We start from the raw sequence: 27,627 nt of genomic DNA on the forward strand, positions 1-27,627 counted from the left end.
GTGAAAGCCATTTGCATTTTCCCTGTGGCCAGTCATCCACCCCCATGGGGCTATCACATCCCACTTTTTAAAAAAAAAAAAAAATTTCTGCTGCTGTAATACCTAAGTTGGGTGAAGAAATGATAGGGGGCAGGGACAGCAAGGTACCATGTTCCCAGCTTTGTTGTATAAAAGATCCATATGGGATGTGAGACTTAGGGGTCTACCTGGCGTGGGGGCCGGGTACCTTGTGCTTTTTTCCTATACCTACAACTTCTACAGCCCTTGCTGTTTTGTGAGCCCCCACGAGGCAGACCACACAGCACGCTCACCATGTGTTTATTACAAACTGTTTAATTGCTTCTTATCCCAATAACTTTACAAATCACATGCCAGTCTGGGGGTGCTCTGTAGTGAGCCACTCAGACTTAGCCCAGGCACAGCTTAATGCCACTGCGATCTACCTAGGCGCAGTCCCAGCAGTGGCCTCAGCCATGTGGGTAAGGGGACCGTGAAGAGGGCTGCCAGTGTAGCCAGGGAGCCTGGCTTCAGGTCTGTGGAGGGGCTTCCACCCCTCGATGCTCATTCTCTGTCCGCAGTGTCTCCATGTACTTTCGCATCTTCTCAACCATCCAGGAAGGTAGGACGAAAGACTTAAGCTCCTCTAACTTCAGGTCCAGGCAGCCTCTGAAACAGACATTGGGCAGGCGAGCTGAAGCAAGGGTGAGGTCCAGGCTCACACTAGGGGCTACTGGAAAGCAAGGGGGAGAGCATTGAACAGATCTACTGGCTTTACCTGTAGTCGTCACTGGCTGCGAGGTCCCGGATGTCCTCTTCAATGAGGAGGTAGGCCTGTGGTGGGAGCAAAGGGGAGTGGTCATTGTCACTGGTTCATTTCAGTCCAACTCAACAGTCTACTAGACATGGGGGCAAGTAAGTAGGGAAAACTGTCTGGGGCACAGTTCTTGAGACAATCTTTCACTCAGATAGAAACTTAATGGGTGGGAGGGAGGGTATGGGTGACTAATTTATTTATAGCTTCCTCCTCTTTTAAAAAAAAAAACGATCCTGGGCCTCCCCTGGTGGCGCAGCGGTTGAGCGCTGGGCTGCGAAGCTGCCCGTGGCCTCTGCAGCGCCGGTTCGATCCCCGGCCATCGGGCGAGGGTCCCACATGGCGCGACAGACTTCTCCTGTCTCGCCCGCTGTTCCCCTCAGCAGTGTATTTCGTCAGTCTGCCTGTTCTGTTCCCCGCTCTGGCTCTGGTGAATTCTCTCATCCTCCCGTGCTTCTGACTGTACCCAGTGCTTGTATTAAAAAAAAAAAAAAAAAAAAAAAAATCCTGAGGTGACTTATAAATGGCAAGAGCTAGCAAAATATACATGGAAAGAGGAAATCAGGAGGAAGAAGCCATTTGTTAACTTTATAGAGACTGAGAATATTTTGTTTTGAACTTTGTGGCAAATGGGAAAACAAGGAGCTGCTTTGCTGTCTAATAAGGAGGTTGTGCTGGCCTGGGAACTGCAGCGGCCTTGGCAGCATGCCCCAGCCTGCAGTGGGACAGCCTGGTAATCTGCTGGTTATCATACAGGGATGCTGTGCAGCACGAGAGCGAGTCTTCTGCTGGAGGCACTTTCCAGTTTCATGGGCTGGGATAACTGCGTGTCCTTTGGGTATTTAACTGTTTTCATAGATGGTGCTTGAGAGGAGCTCGGAGGTGAAAGCCAATAGAATTATACCACTCTCCTGAGTCAGCAATTAAAAAATAAAAAACACCTTAAAAAAAGCTAGTCTTGCCAATGGCTTTATTTAAGACCTTCTCTTCCTCTCCATCCCATTTCTTATTTCTGTGATGTTGCATTTTATGTATCAACGGTAAGTTCCCTGAAATCTTTTTTGAAATAAGAGTGTAGGCATAAATAGAATATTAAAACAAGATAGCTTTCGTTGCTAGAATGAGAAGGCACACTGATCGACAAGGCCATCGGCGTCTACCAGGAGCAGTCCTGGGGTGGGCTAAGTGAGTCCTCAGGTAGACAACACCGCAAGTGATGGACAAAGCCCTACATGATGGTTGCGGATACATGTGATGATGACACTGCTACGGCTGTTGCTTGATGAGCTGAGAACTCGTGAAGTAGAGGCAATTCTGGAAGGGGCTGCCAGGTATGACAAACAAGTTTCCCTGCATGTGCTAACTCCTATGGACAAGGGGTGCTGCCTGGAGAATAATCTTATCGCTGTGTCAGACAGAAGAGTGTTGTGCTCGATGAGCGAAAACTGTCCATAGGCATATGACGGGAAAGTAGTGTGTCTGGACCTACCATTTTTATGCATAGCCAATCTACTCTAAACAGCTATGAGGTGGGACGGTAAGGGGCTGAGTGTGGAAGACCTGGGGACAGAAAAGGGAATCCAGGGGTTACATATACCCTTCAGCGCAAATGGGCCCTTTCTCTCTTCTCTTAACTCCTGGTTTTGGAGTTAAGCTGCTGCCAATAGCCAGAACCCTGGTCACTAGGCAGTGGCACGTGTGGGCAATGCTTACCATCTTTCCCCCCGTTGCCCTCATGTGATGCTGCTCGGCCAGCCAGTGCTTGTCCTGGGGGTCAGCAGCATACTGTGAGGGATGAAGTCACATGGAGAGACGTTAGCCAGGGGTTTTTCTCATTTCGTCCTAAAGCATCTTGGCCCTTGAGCAGTTTTTAACCAAAAAGACCTTCTCCTAGGCTGGCAGACTCAGAGGGCTCACTACCCTCTTCAGAGCAAGCGGAGCAGAGCCCAGGAGGCTGCAGTGTGGGGCCCAGTTGCCAGGGATTAGTACACCTCTAACCTCCACCTCCTTCCTTTCTCAAAGCACAGTATCTCTGGCGAATGATAGGCCTGGGGACTATTAGAGCAACAGTCCTTTTTTAAAAAAGATCTGAAGATCTTCTAACACACGTGACTATTAGGGTGACCATATTTTTTAGAACAAAAAGCAGGAAACCATGTTCTGGGGCAGTAGTATAGCATCAGGGTTAAAAACCTGCTTTTAGAATTAGACAAACAAGCTTTAAATTCTGGTTTCTGCCACTTATTAGATGGTATAAACCTGGGCAATCGTTTCCTTGATAAAACAGTGTTAATACTATGTTGTGAAGAACAAATGAGATAACAGACAAGGAGTTAACACCCAAAGTGTATTAAACAACTCAGCAACAAAACCCCAAACATGATTAAAAAACGGGCAGAGGATCTGGATATTTTTCCAGAGATGACATAGCTGTCCAAAGATGTTTACGCAAAGATGTTTATCACTTAGTGTGGAAATGTGAATCAAAGCCACAGTGAGATCTCACATCACACCTGTTAGAACGGCTTATATCAAGAAGACAAACAGTAAGTCTCGGTGAGGATGAGGAGAGAAGGTAGCCCTTGGGGACAGCTGGTAGAATGCAAAGTGACCCAACTGCTAGGGAACACAGCATGGGGTTCCTGCACTTCTGGGTTTCTGAGGAACACAGAAATACTAATTTGAACAGATATGTGCACCTCCATGTTCACGGCAGCATTATTTACAAGAGCCAAGATATGGAAACAGTTTAAATGCCCACCAGTGGCTGAAAGGATAGAGAAGATGTGTTATATATACACAGTGGAATACTATCCAGCAATTAAAAAAAAAAAAGATGAAAGCTTGCCATTGTTACAAGATGGATGGGCCTAGAGGTTTATGCTAAGTGAAATAGGTCAGACAGAGAAAGACAAATTCCAAGAGATTTTAGTGAAAGACAAAGCAAATGAACAAAGAAAACAAAATCAAACTTAAAAGGACAGGTGGTTACCAGCGGGGAAGGTGCTGGCAAACGGGTAAAGGGTCAAGTGTGTGGCAGTGGAACTAGACTTGGTGGTGACCATGACTCTCTCCAGATGCTGGATTCTAATGCTGTACACTTGGAACTTAAATAATGCTAGGAACCAGTGTTACCTCAAAATAAATGATAAAATAAATGATAAAATAAGAGCCCTATGTGCTGTATGTGGGAGAAAACAGCAGATACTAAAAATTATTTAACATTAAATGATTTAAATTCTGACCAAAGAAAACAAAAGCTCACAATGTAGTTTTGTTCAGAATGTTATTCTGACTGAGCTCTAGTGTCTAAAGTTAATACATTTATACCAAAACATTTTTTTCCTCTTTGAAAACATTTTTATTTAATGTTGATTACTTCATGGGTATAAAGCCAGCAGACTTTTTCCTGTTAAAGTTCTGATTTACAAAAGAGATAATGCATAAAAAGTGCTAAATACAGCATTTGACACAAGAAGGGTAGGTTTTATAAAGTAGGCAGAACATATGAAATATATTTGAGACCGAGTTGGGGAATTTGTCTGGTTACTATCCTTTGAGTTTAAGTAATTATTTTACTCTCCAAGCCATATTAATTATGAGTTGAAATTTAAAAAGTAACTTTTCTTTTTAAAAGATTATTTATTTATTTTATACAAGAACTGGGGTATAGGCCAGATGCACGGGAGGGTGAGAGGATTCACCAGAGACAGAGTGGGGAACAGAACAGGCAGACTGACGAAATACACTGCTGGGGGGAGCAGCGGGTGACACAGGAGAGATCTGCCCTGCCATGTGGGACCCTCGCGGGCCAGCTGGGATTGAACCGGCACTGCAGAGGCTGTGGACAGCTTCATAGCGTGGTGTTCAACCACCTGCGCCACCAGGGGAGGCCCTAAAAAGTATATTTTCTGACCCAGCAATCCCACTTCTAGGGATTTATCCTTTGGAATCACCCCCGCCCCCCATCTTTAAGATGTTTGGGGCAGCACTGGTTATAATAGTGTAACTGCTGGAAGAGACTTAAATATGCATTAATGGAGGAATGAAGAAATAAATCATGGAACATGTATGAATTCTATCTACTTGTTAAAAATAAAATGAAGGAGGGCCTCCCTGGTGGTGCATGTGGTTGAGTGCAGTGCTGTGAAGCTGTCCACAGCCTCTGCAGTGCTGGTTTGGTTCCCCTTGCCGGCCTCAGAGCAACCCACATGGCGAGCAGACCTCTCCTGTCTTGCCTGCGGCTCCCCTTCAGCAGTGTATTTCGTCAGTCTGCCTGTTCTGTTCCCCGCTCTGTCTCTGGTGAATCCTCTCACTCCCCACACATCTGGACTGTACCCCGGCTCTTGTATAAATAAATCTTTTCTTTTTAAAGATTTATTTATTTAAAGATTTATTTATTTATTTAAAGATTTGTTTATTTACTTATATAAGAACCGGGGCACAGGGCAGACGTGCAGGAGGGTGAGAGGATTCACCAGAGACAGAGCGGGGAAAAGAACAGGCAGACTAATGAAATACACTGCTGAGGGGAGCAGCCGGTGCGACAGGAGAGGTCTGCCGTGCCATGTGGGAATCTCCCTGGCTAGCCGGGAATCGAACCCGTGCTGCAGAAGCTGAAGACAGCTTCGCATGCTGTGCTCAACCCGCTGTGCCACAGGAGTAGCCCGCTTTATTGTTTTTTTAGCTTCTGTGTATTGTTTGGGTCTTTTTACAAAAATGGGCTTATGTATTCTATAATTAAAAAGAGTAAAAAAAGAAAAATTCGAATGCCTTTTGAAGGACAGAAAATGGGCAAAATACGTAATAGGCAGTTTATAGAAATACAAATAGGTTCTAAATAAATGAAAATATGCTCACTGTCACAGCAGACATTGCCCCTTGCTTGTTAGACAGAGAGACTACAATGCGAGAGAACATCCACTGGTAATGAAATGAGGGTGAGAATATATTACAAATGGGAGTCTGAGAGCTGGGAGAGTGCGGGCGAGAATGACCAGTGCCCGCAATGAGCTGCCTGCATTCCCGCACGCTATCTTGGGTCTGCCCAGCATGAGAGTCTGGTCACATGAAACAGGTGCAGAAATGTGGAGCCACCTGCCCAGGGTCACACACAGCTAATAACAGAACCAGGACTGAAACCATACTCTGACTTGAATTCAAAGTAGGTGCAAGAGCCATGCTAGCAAGAATCTTGGAGAAGATGGATCCTAATTAGTTAGATAAGGGTTGGGAAGGAAGGTCATATAGGGGAGAGCAGGAGTAAAGTTACTGAGAGAGAAAAATGAAGAAGTAGCAAGTGGTCCAACTTGTCTGTGTCGGGAATTCCAGGATATAGAGGAAGCGGCTATGTCCTTCAACACAGAATGTAGCAGACAGACCAGGATTCTGAGACCCCAAAGAAGCTGCTATCTGACAAGGGACACCAGGCCTTGTGTGAGTGCAACAAAACCTGTTGTAAACACACGTGCACTACCACTTTTCTAATTATCCGGATGCTTTTCTGACTGAGTAAGTCCAAATTCATTGATGAGGGCTAGTGAACTCATGACTCCCCACCCTGGTTTTCTCCGACAGTGGAGACCAAGGCATGCCCTTGGAAGAGAAGCACATCTTTGAAAAGGATCAGAAGCACTGCCTTGCTCCAGTCTCTTCTACAGACAACTTTATGAGGCAGTGGTTAGGAGCTCAGGCTGCAGACAGACAGGGTTTGCTGCTTGCGAGTTGAGGGACTTTGAGCAAGTCACTTGGTCTTTCTCAATCCTTATCTTAGAGGATAGTTCCATGCAATAATGTAAGTACAGCTTTTTTGTAATGTTTGGTATATAATAAATATTCAAGGAAACTAATTATTATTGAGGCACAGAGATATTAACTACAAAAGGTAAAGGTTAATGGCAGAAGGGTGGCTAAACCCCAGATCCACATCTGTCCCCCACTCCCTGTGCCTTCTAGAGTTCCCAATGCCATCTGCTTCCAACCTGACTCGAGCACTCACCTACCTTAAAGAGGTGTGGGTGCTTGATGTAGATTCTCCCTCTGGTGCCCCCCATCCCCAGGGCCCTGAAAAGTAACATATGAGTGGTAAGGATTCTAGCAGCTGCAGTCCTCATGGTGGAGCCAGGAGCTTCCCCTCCCCTCAGAGCCAGAGCTCCTAGACTTACTTGTTGGCTCTTGATCCCAATACAAAGGTAGTAGATTCGTTCAGCCGAGCTGGATCCCACTGTGCAAAGGAGGAGGCTGATGAAGGTGAGGTCTAACCTGGTGGGCAGGACAGAAACACTCCTCCCCCTGCCCTCTCCTACCACCACCCTATTATTAAAGAAACAGACATTGTAATTTGCTAGGCCTGCCCTAGCTCTGACGGCTACAGAGATAAGGTGGTGTCTCTTCTCCAGGGGGCTGCGGAGTATGTACAGATGATTATATCATGATGAGATGGGGTAAGATACACCTGTATAACTAGGCAAGTTTAAGCCTTAGTATCCCTAAGTATACTAAGCGTACAAGATAACAAAATAATTTCTGCCCCCAAGGGAGCTGGCAAGAAAGGAAGCTCTTAACTATAGAAGCATAACAGAATCTCATAAGGTTGTTAAAAAGAGTAAATGGGACAAACCACACAAAAGATTCAGGGCAGTTCTTGTCACATATTAAGTGCTGATGAAGTATTTATGACCACCAGCTTTTACAGGGGGCAAGACTTCAGCATAGACTCAAGCCCTGTCTTTTTGTTTTGCCTCACTTCCAATTGCTCCTTGGGATCCTTCAGGGAGGCCAGTGTGGGAGGGGAGAAGAGAGGGTAGACAGTTTTGGATGGTGAGCACGCCTCCTTCACCATCCCTGGGCCTATCCCTCACAGTGGACCCCAGAGCCTTGACCGAGTCTCCCTGGGACAGGAGTCACTGCCACACTCACGACATCGTACCTTAGGGCCTTCTCGGCGAATTGGTTCACAGGATTTTGGTTTCCATCTGATTGGAAGAAAAGAAAGGTGAATTCTTCCAGGCGAGGTCTAGGGCTGGACGCAAGCCTACTGCTGCTGGTGGCCATTCCTCTTACTTTTTCCTTCAGCCCTGGGCGTATGTCCTCCTAGCACCCGTCGGAGGGGTCGGAGTGGGTACGGAGGAAAGCAGCACTGGACTGGAAGTTCCCAGACTGGCTGGGGAGTTACCTGGCCTAGAGGGCAAGTCAGGAACCTGAGCTGCCATTTCCTCATCTGCCAAAAGCAGCAGCGGCAACGGCCCTGCCTTCTGTGTGTCTGTGAGGAATGCAATTGCTCTAGGCAGGGGACAAGTCTAAGGTATGTTGACTAATATGATTCCATTTCCTAAGTTGATGGTTCCAAACTACCCCAGCCCTCTTAATAGACAAGTGTGGCTTTATCTGCTTTGTGTATTGGGCTTCCAGTTTTATTTGGGGGGAAAAAATCTGTTGTTTCAAAAAAAATCTTTCAAAATGACCACCCTAGAGGCGATACAGCAGTTTTTCCCCTTAGTAGCTGCATGCCCCGTGTATTTATCTGCAGAATGATTTCAATCTTCATCAGAGGGTGGCTCTCAGGATTAAAAGGGAAAGTATGTAAGGTGTTTAGATTAATTATGGCACATTATAAGCATTCAATATATACTAACAAAAACCCTCCGGTGTTTAATCAAGCAGGGCTGAACTGTTCTGGGGCAAAGCCAGGATCAATAACCTCCTTGCTATCTTCTTTTTCACCCTTCGAACTAGGGGACCCTCCTCCACGGTGACTTTCCCCAAACACAGAACTCTAGCCTCTCTCCCTGCAGGCGCCCTCTCCCACGCCTCCCTTCAGCTCTGCTGACCCCCACTCACACCATGCTGGCGGCTGTCCGGTCATTTGACAGGATGTGTCCAGGAGGCCGTCCCTTCCTCTGTGACAAAGAATAGCTGTCAGGGGCCTGACCTTGTGGGAAACCCCATCCAACCCCATTGGCAGGTCTAGGGTCATCTGGTGAAGATGTTTTCCAAAGAGACCAAATGATACTTGAATATGAGCAGGGAGTGACTGATTCCAGGGCTCTTCTTGCTCAGGCCTACAAAGGCCCAAAGGTACATCGAGGAACCCCAGCACCATCTGAGCTGATGGGCCTTTTCCTAGCCGGGAACTGTGGAGATGGTTTACCTTTTTGGGGACAGGGCTCCCTCGATGGGCACATTCCTCCTCTGCCTGCCGGCCACGCTGGAGGAGAAGGAGAGGGAGTCAGGGGCACACCAGCGCTTGGGAGGACAGGGCTGTGGAAGGCAGAGTTCCTGGGCTACCGCCCCCCAGCCCCTCCATGAACCGGGCCTTGATGTTCTCCCTGCATGATGCCTCTGGTCCCGGTCCTACAAATGAGAGGTACATGGAACCTCCCCAGGCCTACACACTGTGCCCACCTCTCAGACTAACTGGTTTCCCCTTCTTGTCCCCAGGATGCAGTGGCGCTAACCTTTATCCCTGGAAGCTCGTGGGTCAATCTGGGAATCACTTTTTCTCCATCAGAAAACAGTAGTTTAGCCTAAAGAGACAACAAACAAACAAGTGTTAACAGCTACTGTTTTTGGTGGTTAAACCTCTACTCCAACTGGACTCAAACTTTTTTGTGATCAGACAAACGTACCACAAGGTGTGCATATAAATAGACATCTAGTTTTTTAAAAACAATTAACTAATGATCATTGTTGAAAAATCAAAGTGTGAATAAGCAAAAAAGCCCCTGAATCTCCACAAATCTGAAGTCTTGGTACCTAACATCGTTAATATGGCAATGTACATTCTTCACTGCTTTTCCCCATGTAAACACACGCTATATATTTTTTCTAACTAGATGCATTAATAGAAGACACACTGCTCAGCAAGCTGCTGCTTTACATTTTACACATATTGGTATCTAGTATGGAAGTACTGGGGTTACAGCAGTAAGTTGCACAAGCAAGGTGTCCTTGCTCTCTTGGAACTTGATCTCTATGGGCAAGCTGCGTAAAAAAGAAAGAAACACACAAACGAGGTGGTTTGGGATTGTGCTCTGACAAAACCCAGGCAGAAGTGAGCATCACCAGAGGGGAGGGCTACTTTAGTCAGAGGTCAGGAAAAGCCTTGCAGGGACGGCAGCCTCTGAGCTGAGATGTGCAGGAGCCAGTGACAGGCAAGCCAAGGAGGAGTGTGTTTCAGCAGCTGGGAGGAGGCAAAAGCCCTGAAGTGGGAAGACTTGGCTTGAAGAAGAAAAAGATGGCCTGACAAATAGTGGGTAAAAGAGTGGTAGTGAGGAGGGCCTTCCTGGTGGAGCAGGGGGTTAAGATGCAACCTATGAAGCTATCCGCAGCCACTGCAGCACGAGTTCGATCCCTGGCCAGGGAGATGCCCACATGGTGCAGCAGACCTTTCCTGACTCGCCCGCTGCTCCCCTCAGCAGTGTATTTCAGTCAATCTGCCTGTTCTGTTCCCCACTCTGTCTCTGGTGAATCCTCTCACCTCCCACACCTCTGGCCTGTACCCCAGTTCTTATATACATAAATAAATCTTTACCAAAAAAAAAAAAAAAAAAAAAAAAAAAGAGTGGTAGCGAGAAGCATGGTGAGGTTGGCAGGGGCCTTGTAGGCCATGTGAAGAGTTGGGTGCAGGTCACCCCACCCTTTGACAACCCCTTGCACTTCCTCTTCGAAAAACAATCTCCATATTGGCTCCTGTGACCACACTTTTCTCCATTCACCCCTATTTCTCTGGCCACTCTTTTGTAACTTTCTCTGCCAGCTCATACTCCTCAATCTTTTCTTTTCATTCTATCCTTCCCTTAGATATCTCTTCTGCTTTCATCTGTGCTCATAGCGGCAATTAACATGTATAAACTGCTAACTCCATGGTTTCTATCTTCAGTTATAGCCTTTTCTGAGCTCCAGATTTACATAGCCTGCCCCATGACTATGCATGGATGTCTCAAATCTGCCAGATCCAAAATTGAACTCATGATCCTCTCCTCCAAACTGCCCCCATCCAGGGCAGGGCGCACAAGTCTCAGTGATTGTGCACACGCTGGTCTGGCAACTTAATTTATGCCTGTCTGTCTAACTAGGCTGTAAGTTCCATGATAGCAAGAGTCCTGCTTGTTCATCTGCCATTTCTTTATTCGTTTGTTCATTCACACAGTCATTTCTTCATTAAGCTCAATCAGCATACACATATCAAGAGTCATATTCTGTGGGGCTACAGTGGTGAACAAGATCAGGCCTCCAGGCTTATAAAGCTCAAGAGTTTAGCAGAGATGGGTGAGAGGCAGAAAATAAGAATATGAACTATTAGTGGTTTCAGATCGAAATAAATGGGGGAAGTAAGTGAGGTGATAAGAGAGTAACTAGGGGAGGGAGTGCGCTGGGAGGGGGGACACTATAGATGGAGTGACAGGGAAGACCTCTCTAATGAGGTGATACTTAAGCTAAGTTCTGAAGAAGAGAAGAGCCAGGGAGGGCAGCTAGTGCAAAGGCTCTTAGCCTGATGTGCTGGAGAAGCAGAAAAGGAGCCCAGTACGACTGGAATACAGTCAACAAGAGCGAGGTGGAGCTGAAGTTAAAGCAACAACTGGTCCAGGCAAACAACAATGGGAAGTCACTGCGGGTTTTAAAGAGGACAGCACTACAATCGGATTCTCCTCTAAGAGGACTAGTCTGGCTGCTGAGAGAAAGGACTGGAGGTAGGCAGGAGTGGAAGCAGCTCAGGGCCAAGTTACCATTTGGCGTCATCAGCAGTTAAACCGGCTTCCATGTCACAGGACTAGATGAAATCACCAAGAATGCGGAGGAGCCACAGAAGAGGAGGGGTCCGCAGAGAGGACGCACCAGCGGCGGAGGCTGTGGAGCCGAGAGCAGGAAGCCAAGAAACACGGACCAGCCCACTGTGACCAATGCCCTGGGCAGCCGGGTATACTGAGCAGTGAGGGCGCCAGGCTGAACACACAGCGATTTATGGGGACTCTAATATATATGAGGGGTTCCCGTGAAGTGGTGGTCAAGACAAAGGAGTAAAAGAATGAACGGGCAGTGACAAAGTGGAGTCAGGGACTGAAACCTTCCCCAGAGTCTGGCTGTAAAGGGAACAGAGAAATCGTGCGGCAGCGGAAGGGCCTGTGGGCTCAACGCTGGTCTTTGCTCCCTACTGTATTCCTGGTGCCCTAGGGAGTGAACAGGTGTGTGTAAAAACTTAGGGAAAAGACTGCAAGAAAACACATCAAAATGTTAACAGCAGTTATTGCTGTAGTGAGGTTATGAGAAAATGAAATTTTCCGCCTTATACTTTATCTTTTTAAATTTTACCAGCAGCAAGCGGTCTTTATTACCGAGTCTTTGTTACTGACCCAAATGCTGGCTTTCCTCCCAGTTACAGCAATACTGGGAAGGGGGACATGAGTCCTCAGGAGACTGGAACAAATTATTCATGGAGTGCAAGTTATGCCTGACTCATTTTAACTTCCTCTTTATCTTCTAGTTGGGACCCTAAACAGTTCCATAAATTACCTCCCAAACCTGACTCCTTGTGGCAACCAGAATGATCCTTTCTAGTGCCAATCTCATTAGGCTGTCTTCTGCTTGTAACAACCACCTGTTAGTTGCGCTCTGCTTGACTTGGCCTCTGCCCACCTCTCTGACTTCTGAAAACCAAAACAACCAGAAAATGCTGGCTCTTTTCTGCCCCTTAGACATAATGGGGCTCACTTGTGCCCAGGACACTGCGCCCTCTAGTGGACAGGCACCACCTCTGCGGCTTAGAGCACTTAACCACCGGCTGTAAAGCCTATTGTACGACCGCCACAGAAATGTCAAGGGCTCTGGAGGTAAGGCCTCTGCCCATTTGGCATAAAATTGTTGGACCTAGCACAGTACTGGGCACAGAGTAGGTCCTCAGTACACAGTGGTTTAATAGATAAAATGAATCATGATTAAACTTAACTCATTAAGTTTAATCATGATTCACTTCAAACTTATAAGAATATTATCAATAAGTGCGTTTTATTAACCAGCAAGTGTTACAAGTGATTATAGCATGCTGTAGTCCCAGGGTATTGAACTGGCCTCTTATGAATTCGGTTAGACTTAAGTTTAGTAGTCTATGAGAATCAGATCAGCTTCACGGCACTGACAGGATGGACTTCTGCCCTTTCAAAGCTGAACTACAGGCCCTGTTCTTGCTCCTTTTTGAGGCTGTGCCTGAGAAGCTAGTTAGGCAAACCTCCAGAAGATGTTATTCTCTCATCTCACAATAATTACTCTCATAGGACTGAATGCACACTAGACCTCCTGGCTCTGTTTATAAAGAAAGTTCCATCTCTGACAGATAAAAGTTCAATTTTAGTCAAGTGCAAAATCTGGGATTGCTATAATTCCTATTCATAACAGCAGTTGATATAGGAAAGCAGTTTCACTACTATGTTGGGAACACAGCCATTTATAGACCTGAAGTCGTGACCACACTTTGAAAGCCAGGAAGGCTGAAAGGGGCATGGTCCCCGTGACACCAAAGGAGCTGCCTGCAGGATTAAATCACCACATACTTGCAGAGGTGAGACAGATCTTTAGCTATTCTAACTCTTGCTTGTTCTATGCCATGATTTCTTCATCTGCAAACTTGGAATTAAAACACACCTTCCGTACAGGGGGGGTCTCCTGATAGACACATGAACTAATGCTCTTGAAGGTACCTATCACAGTACCTGGCACTTCTGTCAGCAGAAGCTCCAAGCCCTATCTGCAAATACATGACCTGCCAGGCATTTCCCCAAATACTACTGATATGGGATCCATTGCTTATTGGAGTCACTGGAGGGCTAAAAGATCCCTTGTCCCTATATTACTTTTCCTTTTTGTTCTTACCTGCTCCAGGCAGCTCCGACAGGCCTCCTGAATGAGCTGCTCTGCATCCACTTCTTCCCCGATGTTGTCTCGTACGTTCAGTGCTGCCTTTTGGAAGAACTAGGGAGAGATACGACAAAGGACTTTTTCCCAACATCTAAGCCACTCTCCTTACAAGCTTCCTAAATGGTCCTCCTGAAGTCTATTCTCTCTACAACAATCCTAGTGACACTTTAGAGATGTCTGATCAAACACTCCCAAAGCTTCTATTTTACTCATAATAAAACCCAAAGTACTTACCATGGCTTCAAAGGTGCCACAGAAGCTGGGCACCTGTTACCTCTGATCACCTCCCCTCCTGCTCAGAATGCTCCAGCAACACTGGCAATGCGTTGCTTTGACTGTGCTGTGCTCAGGCTCAGTCTGTGCTCTGCCTCAGGCTCTCTGCCCCTGTTCCCTTTGTCTGGACACCTCCTCCCAGCTTGTTCTTTCCTCTCGGTTTTGGATCTCTGTTCAACTGTCCTCATATTGAAGGGTTTTCCTATCTACAATCTATGAAGTAACACCTCTCTTCTTCACTGGTCACTTGCTGCCCCTTCTCCCTGGCACTTCCTAATAGCATACCTGTTTAAGGAGAAGAGGACATTGTTTTGTTCACTGAGACATGCCCCTCCTGCCCCCATGCCTAGAATATGGCCATATGTTCTTGAATGAATGGATAAACACAGAGGAGGTTTAGGAAGAAAAACGAATTCAGTTCTGAATGTACTAGGTTTAAAGCATCCATGGGACATTCAGGTAGAGACATGTAGAAGTTTATTTATAGGCCTATAAAAGAATTTTAAATTACAATAACGGTGATATTATTAAACAAGTAATAAAACACATTACGTTCCAAGCACTGTGCTGGGAGCATTACACGTAAATCATTTTATCCTCACAGTAGCTTGGCTAAAGCTCAGTTGGGTATAATCTGAACATTTCTTGAGAGGGGGGAAAAAAATTCTCAGGGGTTCAGAATTGGAAAACTTTAAATATCCAGAAAGAGGCAATGAGATGGTGATGCAGGAGAGGGCTGCCCATGAGTCTTTTGCCCTGTGTCCCTTCTCCTGCGTCCCTCTCACCTTCATGTACTTATTGAAGACTGTTTGGATCTCCTCATTGATGCTGGGCTGCAGGACAGCTCGGAGGAGGTCCATGGAGATGGCAGGATCTGTGAAACTGCACAAAGGAGGGAGACAATTAGGCGGCATGTTCCAAACATATCCTTGCCTATTCTGTCCACTAGTTACTCACATAGGCTCCTTTACGAAAAGAATAGCGTTCTACTGAAAACTAGTTAAATGCCCGGGTTCTGTGCACATCATTCTCCTAACAATTGTATGAAATGGGTGCCATTGTGAAAGTGTATTATGGACTATAATACTTTTACAGAAACGTCTATGCACTTTAGCAAGCATTTGTAGTGAACACTGGTTTAATCACTGCCAGGTCAAGAAGTATAATCAACATCCCAAAGGCCCATCTTATGTTCTCTCCCTGAGATGCATTTTCCCTGAGACTGATACTATAAGCCCAGCTTTTTCCTTAACCTCCATGCTTTTCTGCCTCATTAGAGTCCTCAACCACAGCGTCAGTGAGTGTTAGGGATCCTGGGCACTTTAATCCACCCCACCATGCATTCTGTTCATGACTTCAGAGGGGGTACTTATCAAAGCCACACATAGAATTACAGAATCTGAGTTGCCTCCTTCCTAGTTCAGTGCAGTGGGGACCCCCAAGCGGATCCAAGTCAGGGCAGGAGGGACGTTCCACCCAGAGGCAGCCTTACCTTGTTGTCATCTGAGAGCGGCGGCCCCTTCGCTGCACCTGCCGGTGCTTTATCATTATATTCCAAGGGTTCTGTGGAGACCAAGGGAGACCGAGGCTGGTGACGCTGGGGTGGTGGGTGGGTATGCGACTGCCTAGACATTCAGGTTTCTCAGGGGCGTTCACCCCCTCTCCCACCTCGGGGCAGCCGGGAGGGCAGTGGTCGGGAGGCTCTGGCAGGGAGGAAGAACTGGGGAAGTTTCCTGCCTCTGAAGTCCCAGCCCCACCCTTTCTGGCACTGCAGGGGGAAGAGAACCAGCGATAGCCGAGAGCCTGTTTCGTGGCAGGGGATGTGCCGGGCGTTTTCCCCACATTCACAGCGCACCCCCACAACAAACTTTACGTGGCGGGAACTACTCGTCTCCATTTTATCCAAGAGGAAACCGGCGCCCGAGGGGGCTGACAGCACTGGCCCAAGTCACCTAGCCAGGAGGGCGGCACCAGAATTTGAATCCAGGTCGACGGACGGCGAAACGCCAACCCCTCGGCAGCACCAGCAGCGCGTTCTCTCGCCCGCGGGCCAGGGTCCCGGGAGCCCGAGGCCCAGTCGGCCCGAGCCCAGGCCAGGCCCCCGCCTCCCCGGGGGCGTCCTCACCGTGAGAACCAGCTGCCCCGCTGCGCCCGCGTCCCCCAGCTCCGGGCCGCCCCGCTCGGCCCCGCCGGGTCCCCGCGGCTGCTCGGCGTCGCCAGTGGCCCCCATGGCGCCCCCGGGCCCCACAACTTGAGCCCGACTCAGCCACCGGCCGGAAAGTGGCCCCGTGACGTCATTGGAGCGCGTCGCTCGCTGGCCCGGAAGCGCGCCGCGGCGAGCTGCGCGGTTGCCATAGGAACAGAATCAACACCTCCTTCCTCGTTCCCTGCGCGCAGAGGCCTGGTGTGTGGGGCCGGCGGCCCGAGCGTCCCCCCGGGAGGGGCCGCGCTGCGGGTGTGGACTGTGGGTGTCCGGTCAAGGGTCGTTCTCTGCCTGGGCCCGTGCGGGGCAGGAGCAGGGGAGCAGGTTTCCAGGGGCCGGGGTTGAGGAGCCGAGGGGAACGTTTTGTATAGCGGCGCCCGCAGTTCAGTGGTTGGAAACTGTAGATTTGAATATGCTGGGCATTCACGTCGGAACCCACCTGCGACTTTCCAGGCTTTGACCCCGGGGGCTGCTCCTGGCGTCTGAAGGCCTCCGCACGGAGATTGGGTTTTGGACTGCAGGCCCTGTTCCTCCTCCCTCTCCTGCCCCCTCGGCCCCAGGGAGCCGGGCTTCTCCAGTGGCCTGGGAATGCGGTGGCTTTAACAGCCGCGGACTTTGCCAGAGCCCCCCTTAGCTCTGCCTGAGAGGTACAACGTCCCTGAGTAGAATTGGACTAATTTATGGATGACAGTTATTTTTACCAGCTACGTGCAGGGTAGGAGAAAGTGCATGAGTTTTACACTTAGATCTGTGTTCAAATCCAGTGTGATGTAGTGATTAAGAACATTGTGGAATTGGACTACCGATCTTTGTTTTACCTAGTTTACTAGTTTAGTTGTATCATCTACGTTTCTTTCTGGGTCTCATCTGTAAAACGGGGATAACAGTAGCTAACTCACAGAGTTACAATGAAGATTGGGTTAATTCATGTAAAGCTCTTGGCGCAAATAAACCCTGGAACAAATTCCCCTTGTCATAACTGTTAAATTCCATGGGCCACCACATACTAGCTTTAAGACCTTGGACATCTTTTCCCAAACGTTTCTCAATTAGTTTTCTGACCTTGTAAGATGATGTGAAGATTAAAATATATAATGTATGTAAAGCACACATTAGGTCATCAACTGTTAATTATCTCTGTGCACCAGTGTCAACCCTATAATTGTAAGGCAACTTTCTGTCACCAAATACTTGGGCCCTGCTGGGGCTTTTACATAGAGCCTTGACTGTCCCTTACCCTTTTATCTCTTAGGGCTTAGTAGTGCCAGTGGACACCTTTAGGTACTATGTCTGACTAAAGTCATAAGCAGGACAGATATAAAAAGAAAGAAGAAAAGAGCTTGTTTTTTTAAAAAAGGGAGCATATATAGTCTAGACTACTTGAGTCACAACAGTTGTTCTTTTGGGGTCTGACAACTGGCCTTCACACAGTCCAAGAATGGCCTGTGTGGCTAGAGGGACCACTATGAAGGTTTTGGTGCATTTTTCTTAGTTCTGAACAAACCCAAATAATGTTTTTTTGCAGTCTATTGATAGTTTCTAAGTAGCCTTTCTATTCTCTTATACAAAGATTCTCTGACCAAATGCTACTTAATCTCCTTTGAATTTTTATTTATTTATACAAGCACTGGGTACAGTCAGAAGTGCGGGAGGGTGAGAGAATTCACCAGAGCCAGAGCGGGGAGCAGAGCAGGCAGAAGGACCGAAGTACACTGCTGAGGGGAGCAGCGGGCGGCAGGAGGGGTCTGCGCGCCATGTGGGACCCTCCTCTGGTGGCCGGGGAGCAGCCGGGGATCCAACCGGAGCTGCAGAGGCTGCGGGCAGCTTCGCAACCCAGCGCTCAACCGCTGCGCCACCGGGGAGGCCCTCCTTTGAATTTTTAAACAGAGGCCCTGTTTATTTTTACACTGTGCAATATTATCAAGAATATTGTTGTCAGTTTTGCCAGAAAGACCCACCCCGCCCCCTAACCAACACCTCCCCTCCCCCGTCCCCACATCCTGATATCTAACCTAGGTTTCTCCATATCTAGCTAGGTTCCTCGTTCTCTGTCTTCCCCCCAACTGATGTCTTATCACCTTGGCCTATCTTCAGCAAGAATCTTGTTAGGTTGATTTAACTTATGTTTCTTCTTAGTAATTTCCATCCACTGACCTCTACCCTGTCTGTTGGATACAAATTCCCATTCTGTTTCCTAGGCTGCTAGGGTGATGAGGAGCACAGTGCATTTCATGGGCTTTGGTTATTTCCTTATGAAGTCATGCCTCTGTTCCATCCCTCTGTTATCTCAGCTGTGCCTGCTCTTTCCAAAATCCTTTAGGCCTCTCTTTGATCCTTTACTTGATGGCCCTCTCCCCACTTTGCCACCTGTCCTCATTGTCCAGGGGTCTTGTGGACATTCCATTATTTGATCGCCTCCATCACATGTGCTCTTTGGCAATGCCAGAAATTTCCCCACTTATCTCCAACCAATCCCTTTTCTTCTTGTTAGAAGAAGATATCCCTGGGAAATAATGTGGAAGAGAAGCTGCTGAGGCTGGGTTTAGGCCAATCCCCTAGTCCCGCCCTTTCCTTTGTTGATATTCTGAGCAAGGTGTTCATGTTTGGCCTGAACTGAGTTCTCATTTCAACTCTCAGCAACTCTTGTCAACATGTTGAGCTGCCTCTTCTCTCTGAAGACCCTGCTTGTTCTTGGGTTCCTGGCATCCTGGGTGACTGCAGGAGAGCATGGTGAGTGATCATTCCCAAGTGATTCTTGGCTAATAGAGGAGAAGCCATCCCCTGTTGGGTCCCAGAGCCAGGGTCTCTATCTGTGGAGGTAGTTATCTCTGTAGGACAGAACGGATGCAGCCAGGGAGGCTTCTGTCATCCTCTCTGGACAAGGAGATAGGACTTCCACTGTGGCTTACCAGAGGGCCTAGCTTTCCCTTAGAACTCCTTAAATGAGAATGAGGTCACCCCACCTTTCTTTCTTCATCTGCAGGATGTCTGGTCCTTTAGTAGCAGTGGGTGCATGTTGGTGGCTGTGTGGAAGAAGGGGACAGTGGTTGCAGAGATATTTTGGTTAAGAATGTTTGCAGAGGCTGAAAGTCCTTGAAGTTCATTTTTTTGAGGCCAGTTACTCCAACATGGCATGCTATCTTTTGCAGTGAAAGAAGGAGAATGCCCTCCTGACGAGAACCCATGCAAAGACCTGTGCCAGGGGGATCAATGGTGTCCAGCTGGGCAGAAGTGCTGCAGCACAGGCTGTGGTCGGGTCTGCCAAGGAGGCATTCCTGAGGGTATGTTGGCATAAGGCAGCAACATCCAAGTGTGCTTTTTGACCTTGCATTTGGGTTAGAAGCTTCCCACCTCCTAGACTGGCTCTTTAAGTCTAGCTTGCCGAGGGCACCTCATCTCTCCCCTCTTGGGAGCTCTTTTCCTGGGGCACTCAGTCTCCTGAATTATTTGCCTTCTATCAAGAAAGAACTCACTGCTTATTATATTTGTCTTTTACTTTGAACTCGGGGGTCCTGTGAAGGCTGGGAAGTTGGGAAGTTGGGACACTGGTTCAGATAGTGATAAAAAGAGTAGAACTTAGAGCCCGGGCGGGCCTTTTTAAGTCTTAAATAGCTCTTCTTAAGTGTTTTCTTTTTAAGCCTTAATTTCTTCATCTGCAAAGTGGGGATAATTGTCTGTCCTCATAAAATTGTTGTGAGGCCCAAAAGGGAGGTTCCTGGCACAAGACAAACATTGCAGTGAACAGAGCTGTCATTACTGTGTCTGTTCTAGCACCAGGCTGTGTCCTCGTGAAGCTCTGGTCTTCCCTCGTCTGGCTTTTCCCTTTGCTGTGCCCATAGGTGTCACCAGGCACCATGACCTGTATTTTCTTTTTTGTGGCCCTCTCCCTTTTTTGCTGCAGGGAGGAAAGGAGTGTGTCCCGGGGTTGTCCAGAATCCATCCTGTTTTAAAAATTGTGTCAACGATGAGTCATGTCCGGGTATAACGAAATGCTGTACATTTGGCTGCAACGCGAGCTGTGTAGCTCCAATGTCTAAAGAGAAGCTGGGTAAGAAACTGCAACCCACATTCCATGTCCTGCTTGGCCTACTTGTTTCTTTTTCAAATGTACACACACCACCTTGTTGTTGGTTTTACTTTACTTTGAAAAACAATAATTGACTGCCATATACCGAGAACTTTTCTAAAATAAGATACACAAATAGTCCCCAAGACATGATGATGTGTGCAATGTGGTCTGGGCAGGCAGAGGAGGCTTCCAGAAGGAAGCGCATATTTGAAGATCCTTATTTGCAGCAGATTGGAAAGTGGTTGGCTGAGTCCCAATCCCCACGGGCACTTTCAGTGTCCCTATTAAAATCTTAGCTGGGGAACCTATAAAGACACAGCAAAATAGACTCAGGATACCTGTGCAAAGCAGCATACACTTCCCCACTCGCTCGCTTCTGAGACTGTCCCCTCTGTCTACACACAGTTTTAAAATAGTTCTCAATATAGGAATGCCTAAAGGTACTTACTTTGCTTTGCTTTCTTTCTTCCTTTTTTTTAAGATTTATTTATTTATGCACTGCTGAGGGAGCAGTGAGCAAGACAGGAGAGATCTGCCCCGCCATGTGGGTATCTTCCTGGCCGGCTGGGAATTGAACCAGTGCTGCAAAGGCTGCAGACAGCTTCACAGCGCTGTGCTCAACCCGCTGCGCCACCAGGGAGGCCCTGCTTTGCTTTCTTTTTTTTTTGAAGAGAAATTTTTTTAAATTAATTTATTTATTTATGCAAGCACTGGGTACAGTCAGAAGCGCAGGAGGGTGAGAGAATTCACCAGAGCCAGAGCGGGGAGCAGAGCAGGCAGAAGGACCGAAGTACACTGCTGAGGGGAGCAGCGGGCGGCAGGAGGGGTCTGCGCGCCATGTGGAACCCTCCTCCGGTGGCCTGGGAGCAGCCGGGGATCGAACCGGTGCTGCAGAGGCTGCAGGCAGCTTCGCAACCCAGCACTCAACCGCTACGCCACCGGGGAGGCCCTGCTTTGCTTTCTTAAATGGGGTCTTCTGTTCTTTCTTGTCTTTTCTAAAGGATCTGGAGCTGTTCTCTCACCTGAGTGTGTGGCTGCATATTACAGTGGAAAAGCCCGAGCTTGGGTTGTCAAGTAGCTGGGTTCAAGCCTGAGGCTCACCAGTTACTGGCCAGTGTGTCCCCAGTCTTTTCTGCTTCTGTGAGCCTCAGTCCCCTTCTTTGTAAAATGGAAAGGCTAGTCTAGGTTTCGGAGATCATGGCAATGGTATAACGTGTTCCCTTCCCCTACTAGCTCCCTTTTTCTTGCTTGAGTATGGTTTCTCCCCTACCGATCACTTTCTCTCTGAGACCCTGAAACTCCACCACCCATGGCTGCCTCTCTCCTTGCAGCCAACCCTGCTGAGGTGCCAGGCCCTTCCGGCCCCATCAGGGTTGTCTGTGCCTCAGGCAGCTCTCTTAGGCGCCCTGCCCAGGATGGAGAATAGACGGTTGTGCTCCTTTGCCACCAGCACTCTTGGGGCCCCGCTCTGGAACCAGAGTCTGGGAATCTGACTCAGGTGAGTGTTTCACTGCCAGCTTATAGAGCCTGGCACAATCTTCCAGTGTTTGAAGCTGATGGCTGAATTGCTGAGGCTGAGGGTGAGGCTGGCACCCAGGCTAGGCACCCCTGTGAGCTGCTTTGGGCCCTGGTTGCCCAGAAGGGGCTTCTCTGCCCTTGAAACCAGGAGCTACAATGAGGTATCTCCTCCCAGATCTGTCTGAGGGTTCTGGCTGAGTGGACTCCTGGAGAAGAGGGAGGCAGTGTTAACTGTGAGTTGGTTTTGGCTACTCTCCTGAGACCCCAGCCTTAGAGGGAAGCTGGACCATCACCCACTGCTACTGGTGGCCTCAACCAGCTCCACAGGAAAGGCCTTTCCTGGGCTATTAACAATTCCTGCTTTCCTTAAGCTCTGACACTGCCAGAGATTTACCACAGCCAGTGCATTCTGTTTGGTGAGGTGGAGGGACAGCCAGGAGGCTGGGGGCACAGGGCTGGCTGGGAACTGCTCCCATAAGGCACTTCTGGCCTGAGTTCTGACTCCGCTTGCTGGCTGTGCGTCCTCAGGCAAGTCCTTCCATCTCTCTGAGTCTCGCCTTTATCACTTGTGAGGTGGAGACAAGGATATTTATCAATATCTCACAGAGAGTCATGCAGTGTCTTAGCCCTGTCAGGCTGCGGTGACAGAACACCATAGACTGGGGAGCTTATAACAACAGAAATCTACTTCTCCCAATTCTGGTGACTGGGAAGTCCAAGGTCACGGTGCCAGCAGACTCAGTGTCTGGTGAGGGCCCACCTTCTGGTTTAGCTGAGAACTGACGTGGTGGAAGGGCCACCAGGACACATGTCTTTGTGGGCTTCCACCTTCATGATGTCATAATCACCCCCCAAAGACCCCACTTCTCAGTACCCTCACACTGGGGGCTAGTTTCAACATGTGAGTTTTGGGGGAACACAAACGTTCAATGTATATCACGCAAGTGAGACGAGAGGCCTTTCAAGCCCTGCCAACAAACGCTCTGTGACTCACCCGGCTCCGCCCAGGGCCTCTGTGCAGGTTCTTTTCCACCTGTCTGAAGCTTGGCCCATATGTAGACTCACTCCTTCATTCAACCCGTGTTGAGGGTCTGCTGTCCCCCGCACGGGGCCTCGGCTAGGGAGCAAGTCTCGCACAGATTCACCCTCTGTGTGAGAAATAGGAAGTTGTGAGTCAACAAATAAATCATGAACAAAACGCCTGGGCAGTGGCAGGCAGAGGACGCTAAGGAGAGGGCGTGGCCATGTTTTTGCAAAGTCTCTGGGGCTAGGAGAAGGCCCAAAGGATAGAACCAGAGGACCGGTTTTGGTGGCGTATGAAGGGCATTTCTTAGACTTACGGCTGTCTAGCCAAAGTACGGGGATGCGTAGTCTGAGAGCAGGGAATTGTTTGGTAAGGATTCAAGCATCAGTCAGGGAGTGGGTCTGGGAGGTCATCAGTATGGGTGGTCACGCTGGCTCTTGGTCAAAGGGGATGAGCTCTGACCACGAGCCGACCCCTCGAAGGTGCCTTTGTTGCTTAATATTTGGCAAAACCCCAGGGACCTCAAGGAGGCCTGACAGGGAAGAGAGAAGTGGTTTGGTCTCTATGCCGGGGGAGGATGGTGCTCCAGGCCCGCACTTTCCAAGGTACCTGGAGTAACTCCTTGAGAAGTTTATGCTGCTGGGTTTTTCCACCAGGGAGGTGTTTTACATCCAGCCTTCTTAACTGTGAGATAGAAGGCTTCTTTGTTGGATGGATTTTAGCCTTTGTGAAGTAGGAGGGGGTGCTGAGGAGATACAACTGGCGGTGACAGCGACCTCATTATCTGAATAATAATGATGGGCACATGGTTTTGAGGTGATCTGACAGTGGCATAAAATATTCGACAGGGAAGCTGTTCAGGAAGATTCTGTTTTCAGGGTATTCTACCTTGATTGTTGAGCTTACACGTGTCTCCCTGGAGTCCAGCGCTGCTTTCTCCGTCACCGCAGACTTCCCGGAGCCAGCCGCATGCAGCCAAACTTCCTGCTCAGAGGCACCGGCCAGTCCTGCTTTGGTTTTCTACAAAGCCCTTAATCACCTGTCACCTTTTTCCATTTCAATCCCTTGAAGCAAACACTGAGATGAATGAGTCACATGGAGAGGGTTCGGTTTGGATGTGGTCTTCTTGGGGTGTGCCTGCTCCTGAGGGCCTGGCTGGGAGCGCGAGCGTAGTAGAAGGAGCTTCCTTGCCAACTAGAGGCTGAGTCTTGTCCTGCTTCTGCGCCTCCTCCCTCTGTGGCGTCTGCCTTACCTTCACGGGTGGCGAGGGTGCACACCAGTCGTGTGTCGGATAGTTGTCAACAGAGAACCAAATAGGGATGTGTTTTCTCCCATCACAAGAGGCCCTCTGGGTGTGCCAGGGCTGCTGTGGTCTCTGTGGTCTGGCCCCAGCTGCTTCTCAGCATGGCAGCAGGGATTCCAAGAGGGAGCTAAGAGGACAAGCCCCCAAAGGCAGTACTCACCAAGCCTGTGCTGGCATCACACCTGCTGATGTCCTGTGGCCCAAGTAAGTCACCGGGTCAAGGCCAGAGACACCACGGGTGAGGGTCACACCAGGATGTGGATCCCAGGAGGTGTGGGTCCTGGGGGCCGCTGGTGTAGAGGTCTACTGCAGTAGAACGCTGGGAGAGGGAACATGGGCTGGCAACTAACATGTTTGTCCCGGAGGTTTAGATCTCAGCAGTGTCTTTCAGACTGGGATTCTTCAATGTCAGTGTTTATGGGCAGCATTGAAATAAAAAAGATGTGCAAAGAACATAAAGTACCAGCCTTGCTTATACATGTGTGCACATAAGTGTGTACATTTCAAACATACACATTATTAACATGCACAGGGCACAAAGAAAAATGTGTTTTCTACTCAGAGTCACAATAAAAGTAACAGGGAACCCTGGGCTTGAGCACCCCAGGGCCCCAGCGCTCTGATTCTACGCAGAGTTTGGCGGTGAGTGCCCTGCCGACCCCCTTCCGTGTGAGGAGTTGTGTGATGAGGACGCGTCCTGTCCCGAGGGGCATAAATGCTGCAGCACCGGCTGTGGCCACAGCTGCCGTGGAGACATTAAGGGAGGTATGTTTCTCAGGGAAGAAATCCCCGGGGCTCCGTGAGTCCCAGCGTCAGTTGGGGAGGGCCTTTTTCTTGCCTCCCTGGGGGGAGTCAGAACTCTCATCTTCCTCTCCTCCTAGTCCCCCTACCCCAAGAAGCCCCTCCACCTAGGGTCAGGGGCCCATGTGGGCATTAAGAGAACCAGGGGAAGCCGTATGCGGTAGTGGGAAAAAATCCCCAGACTGGACCACAGGCAGCTTCTCATCTCGGTTCTCCCACAGGTTTGCTCTTGACCTGGGGTGAGCCCGTTTCTTCATCTGTAAAATGAGGGAGTTGCCCAGGATCATGGTTTCCAGAACTGATTCTCGGCACAAAACTTCCCCCTGGCAAATGAAATCTTAATTGGTAGCAGCATATACAATAGATAAAATCATAAAGCATTCCTGCTCGAATTCTGATTCCTTTGTTTCTTCAGTATCTTTTTATTGATTTTCTTAATAGATTTAAAAACACAGATGTATTTATATGTAAGTGATATGTCTACATCTACATGTGGAGTTATTGTCTCCTATTGTTGACGAGTCCAGAGACAGAGCAGGCTTCAGGTATAGATTGACCCCATCGTGGCTCCAGAAATATATACATATATTTGTTCTCTCTCTATATGTAAAATACATGTTTACATATATTGGAAGACTATATAATACATTTTTGTGCGTGCACTTCTGTGCCAGGCACTGAGAAATTCCATTTCAGAATCACTGGCCCAGATGTTGGCTTAGTCCTTTTGTAGATTCCCAGGCAATGTTCAAAGACTGGGGACGGATTCTTGTCCTTGTGTATAGCCTTTCAGGGTTATTGACAACTAAATAAGGAATTATGAAAAGCTGGTGAAAGGAGCACAAAGTAGGGGCACCAAACCTGATCTAGGATGGCAGAGAATTGACACCATGAACCCAAGCATGGTGGGGGGGGGGCGTGGCCTGGGAGCCTTGCTCCTTCTGTAACCCTAAGCTGTAACCCCAAACTTAGAGAAGTATCAAATTCTTCAGTACCCCTGGGAACTCTCTTGGGGGCGCCCTTTGAAAATCGTTGGTCCAGCTGCCCTCATGGGTCCTACAGATGTTCAGATCCTCCAGCTGCAAGGTGTCCTCAGCAGGTCTTTGGTTAAGATCTACTTAGAATCAGGGGTGGATTCCCTAAGTCCCAAATGGGAAGCTAGTCAGTGGAGCCAACTGTCCTGTCTCTACCAGGGCCTGTTTATATCCTACAGGGCGGAACGGCAATTGTCCAAAAATCTTGGTGGGCCTGTGCATTATTGGTTGCGTGACAGATGAGAACTGCCAAGCTGGGGAGAGATGCTGTAAGTCAGGCTGTGGCCGCTTCTGTGTCCCTTCAGTTCTGCCAACCAAACTGGCCATGCCTCCCACTGGCTCATCAGGCCTAATTCTGAATTAGGTGAGTATAGTCTATTGTCATCAACAATGACTTAACTGCTATTATAAAGCACTGGCTTAGGTGCTGGGTAGGGGACTTCAGAAGGTCAGGACAAAGGTTTTGCCCTGGAGTATACAGTTGGAGAGAAAGATCACATGTCACAGATCAGACATACCAAGGCTCGTACAGAGATCATGGTTGTGATGCTAGCAAAGGCACGGGGTGGAAGGCCTGTGACATGTTTGGAGAGTGGGGTGAGGGTGGGGTGGAAGTGGATGAAGGAACGGGCACTGTTTTTATAACAGCAGATATAAAGCTGACATCTGAATGATCTGAGTCTTCAATGCTAGTTTGGGCTGAATTATCTAGGAAGCAGGGAGCCATTTAATGCTTTTGAGAGCAATAGATGACAAGCTTCTCTAGGATGGAGGGGAAGTCGATTGGGAGAGCTAGAGGCAGAAAAGACAACTTGTGACCTGTTATTTCTTCTTGCAGAGATCCTGGTGCCCTGACTGACTTGATGTGTCCTGAAATGCTTTGGTGATTCCAGGGAGCTTGTCCTGATGGGCCAGGATGGGTGAAGCACCCAGGGTGTCTCGTTGCCCTCTCTGCTCCACTTCTGCTGCTGCTGCTGCTGCCGCTGCTGCCCTAAGCATAGGAAACATGGCCCCAGGGGTGTAGAGTGGGTGTGTGGGCTTCTTTTAACTGATAAAGGCTGGTACTGACACTCTTGTTTGTGCTGTTTGAGGGCTAAGATGAGGAAAGAGAGCTGGGCATTTGGACATGGCTGTGGGATGGAGTCTCTGGCATGGCTCAGCCTCAACACTGGCAGAGAAGTTGGGAAATTCTTTCCAGTAGAGCAGGTCCCAGGAGGGAGGAACTTGGCCCTTGCCAGGGCCAAGCTGACTCATTTAGACGCTCCTCCTGGCCACTGCCAATCTGTTCTGATATATCACCATGAGCTTATAACTTTTGAATGATGTGGACCCAACTCTAGTCTGGACCAGGATACCATTACTCAGAAAAGGGAAATGAAGTGTAATTTGTGAGGGTGGGATAGAGCCCAGACACTGAAGTTGGGGTGAGGGTGTTCACTGAGGCTCAAGGTCTGTTTGGAGTGATGGGCCTCAGAGACTCCTCCTTTGGGGCCCTGGGCTCTGCTGCACCTTGGAGTCCTCTGTGGGAGCTGCAGTAGGCTGGGAGTTGTCATGGAGAGTTCTTTGCTGGGTGCTTTTATTCTCAGAGCCACTGGAGTGCAGCAGAAGTCTAAGTGCTGGACCATTTTCAGGCAAGAGAAACAAGATGTTCTAGAAATCTTGTTAAGGGAAAAGTTAACTAT

The 27,627-nt window shown here is 48.5% G+C and overlaps 2 protein-coding genes across 2 annotated transcripts; one reads left to right on the forward strand and one right to left on the reverse strand.

The window, feature by feature from the left end:
• Window positions 1-527: 527 nt before the first annotated feature.
• Window positions 528-16,223, reverse strand: DNTTIP1 (deoxynucleotidyltransferase terminal interacting protein 1; the record flags this gene model as incomplete). Its single annotated transcript, XM_084247134.1, has 13 exons — window positions 528-666; window positions 776-831; window positions 2,525-2,596; window positions 6,814-6,874; window positions 6,976-7,034; window positions 7,740-7,785; window positions 8,651-8,709; window positions 8,961-9,017; window positions 9,268-9,336; window positions 13,676-13,774; window positions 14,779-14,875; window positions 15,486-15,556; window positions 16,119-16,223. The coding sequence occupies 13 exons, from the start codon at window positions 16,221-16,223 to the stop codon at window positions 528-530; spliced, it is 990 nt and encodes a 329-aa protein (XP_084103260.1).
• A 2,624-nt stretch (window positions 16,224-18,847) lies between these two features.
• WFDC3 (WAP four-disulfide core domain 3) lies at window positions 18,848-26,800 on the forward strand (the record flags this gene model as incomplete). The annotated part of the gene is made up of 6 exons (XM_084248043.1): window positions 18,848-18,926; window positions 19,346-19,477; window positions 20,098-20,244; window positions 24,744-24,875; window positions 26,125-26,309; window positions 26,784-26,800. The coding sequence occupies 5 exons, from the start codon at window positions 18,848-18,850 to the stop codon at window positions 26,307-26,309; spliced, it is 675 nt and encodes a 224-aa protein (XP_084104169.1). The 3' UTR covers window positions 26,784-26,800.
• Between the last annotated feature and the right edge of the window lie 827 nt (window positions 26,801-27,627).

The sequence above is a fragment of the Talpa europaea genome (assembly GCF_964194135.1).
Source record: "Talpa europaea genome assembly, chromosome: 11".
In the NCBI taxonomy this organism is placed as follows: Eukaryota; Metazoa; Chordata; class Mammalia; order Eulipotyphla; family Talpidae; genus Talpa; species Talpa europaea.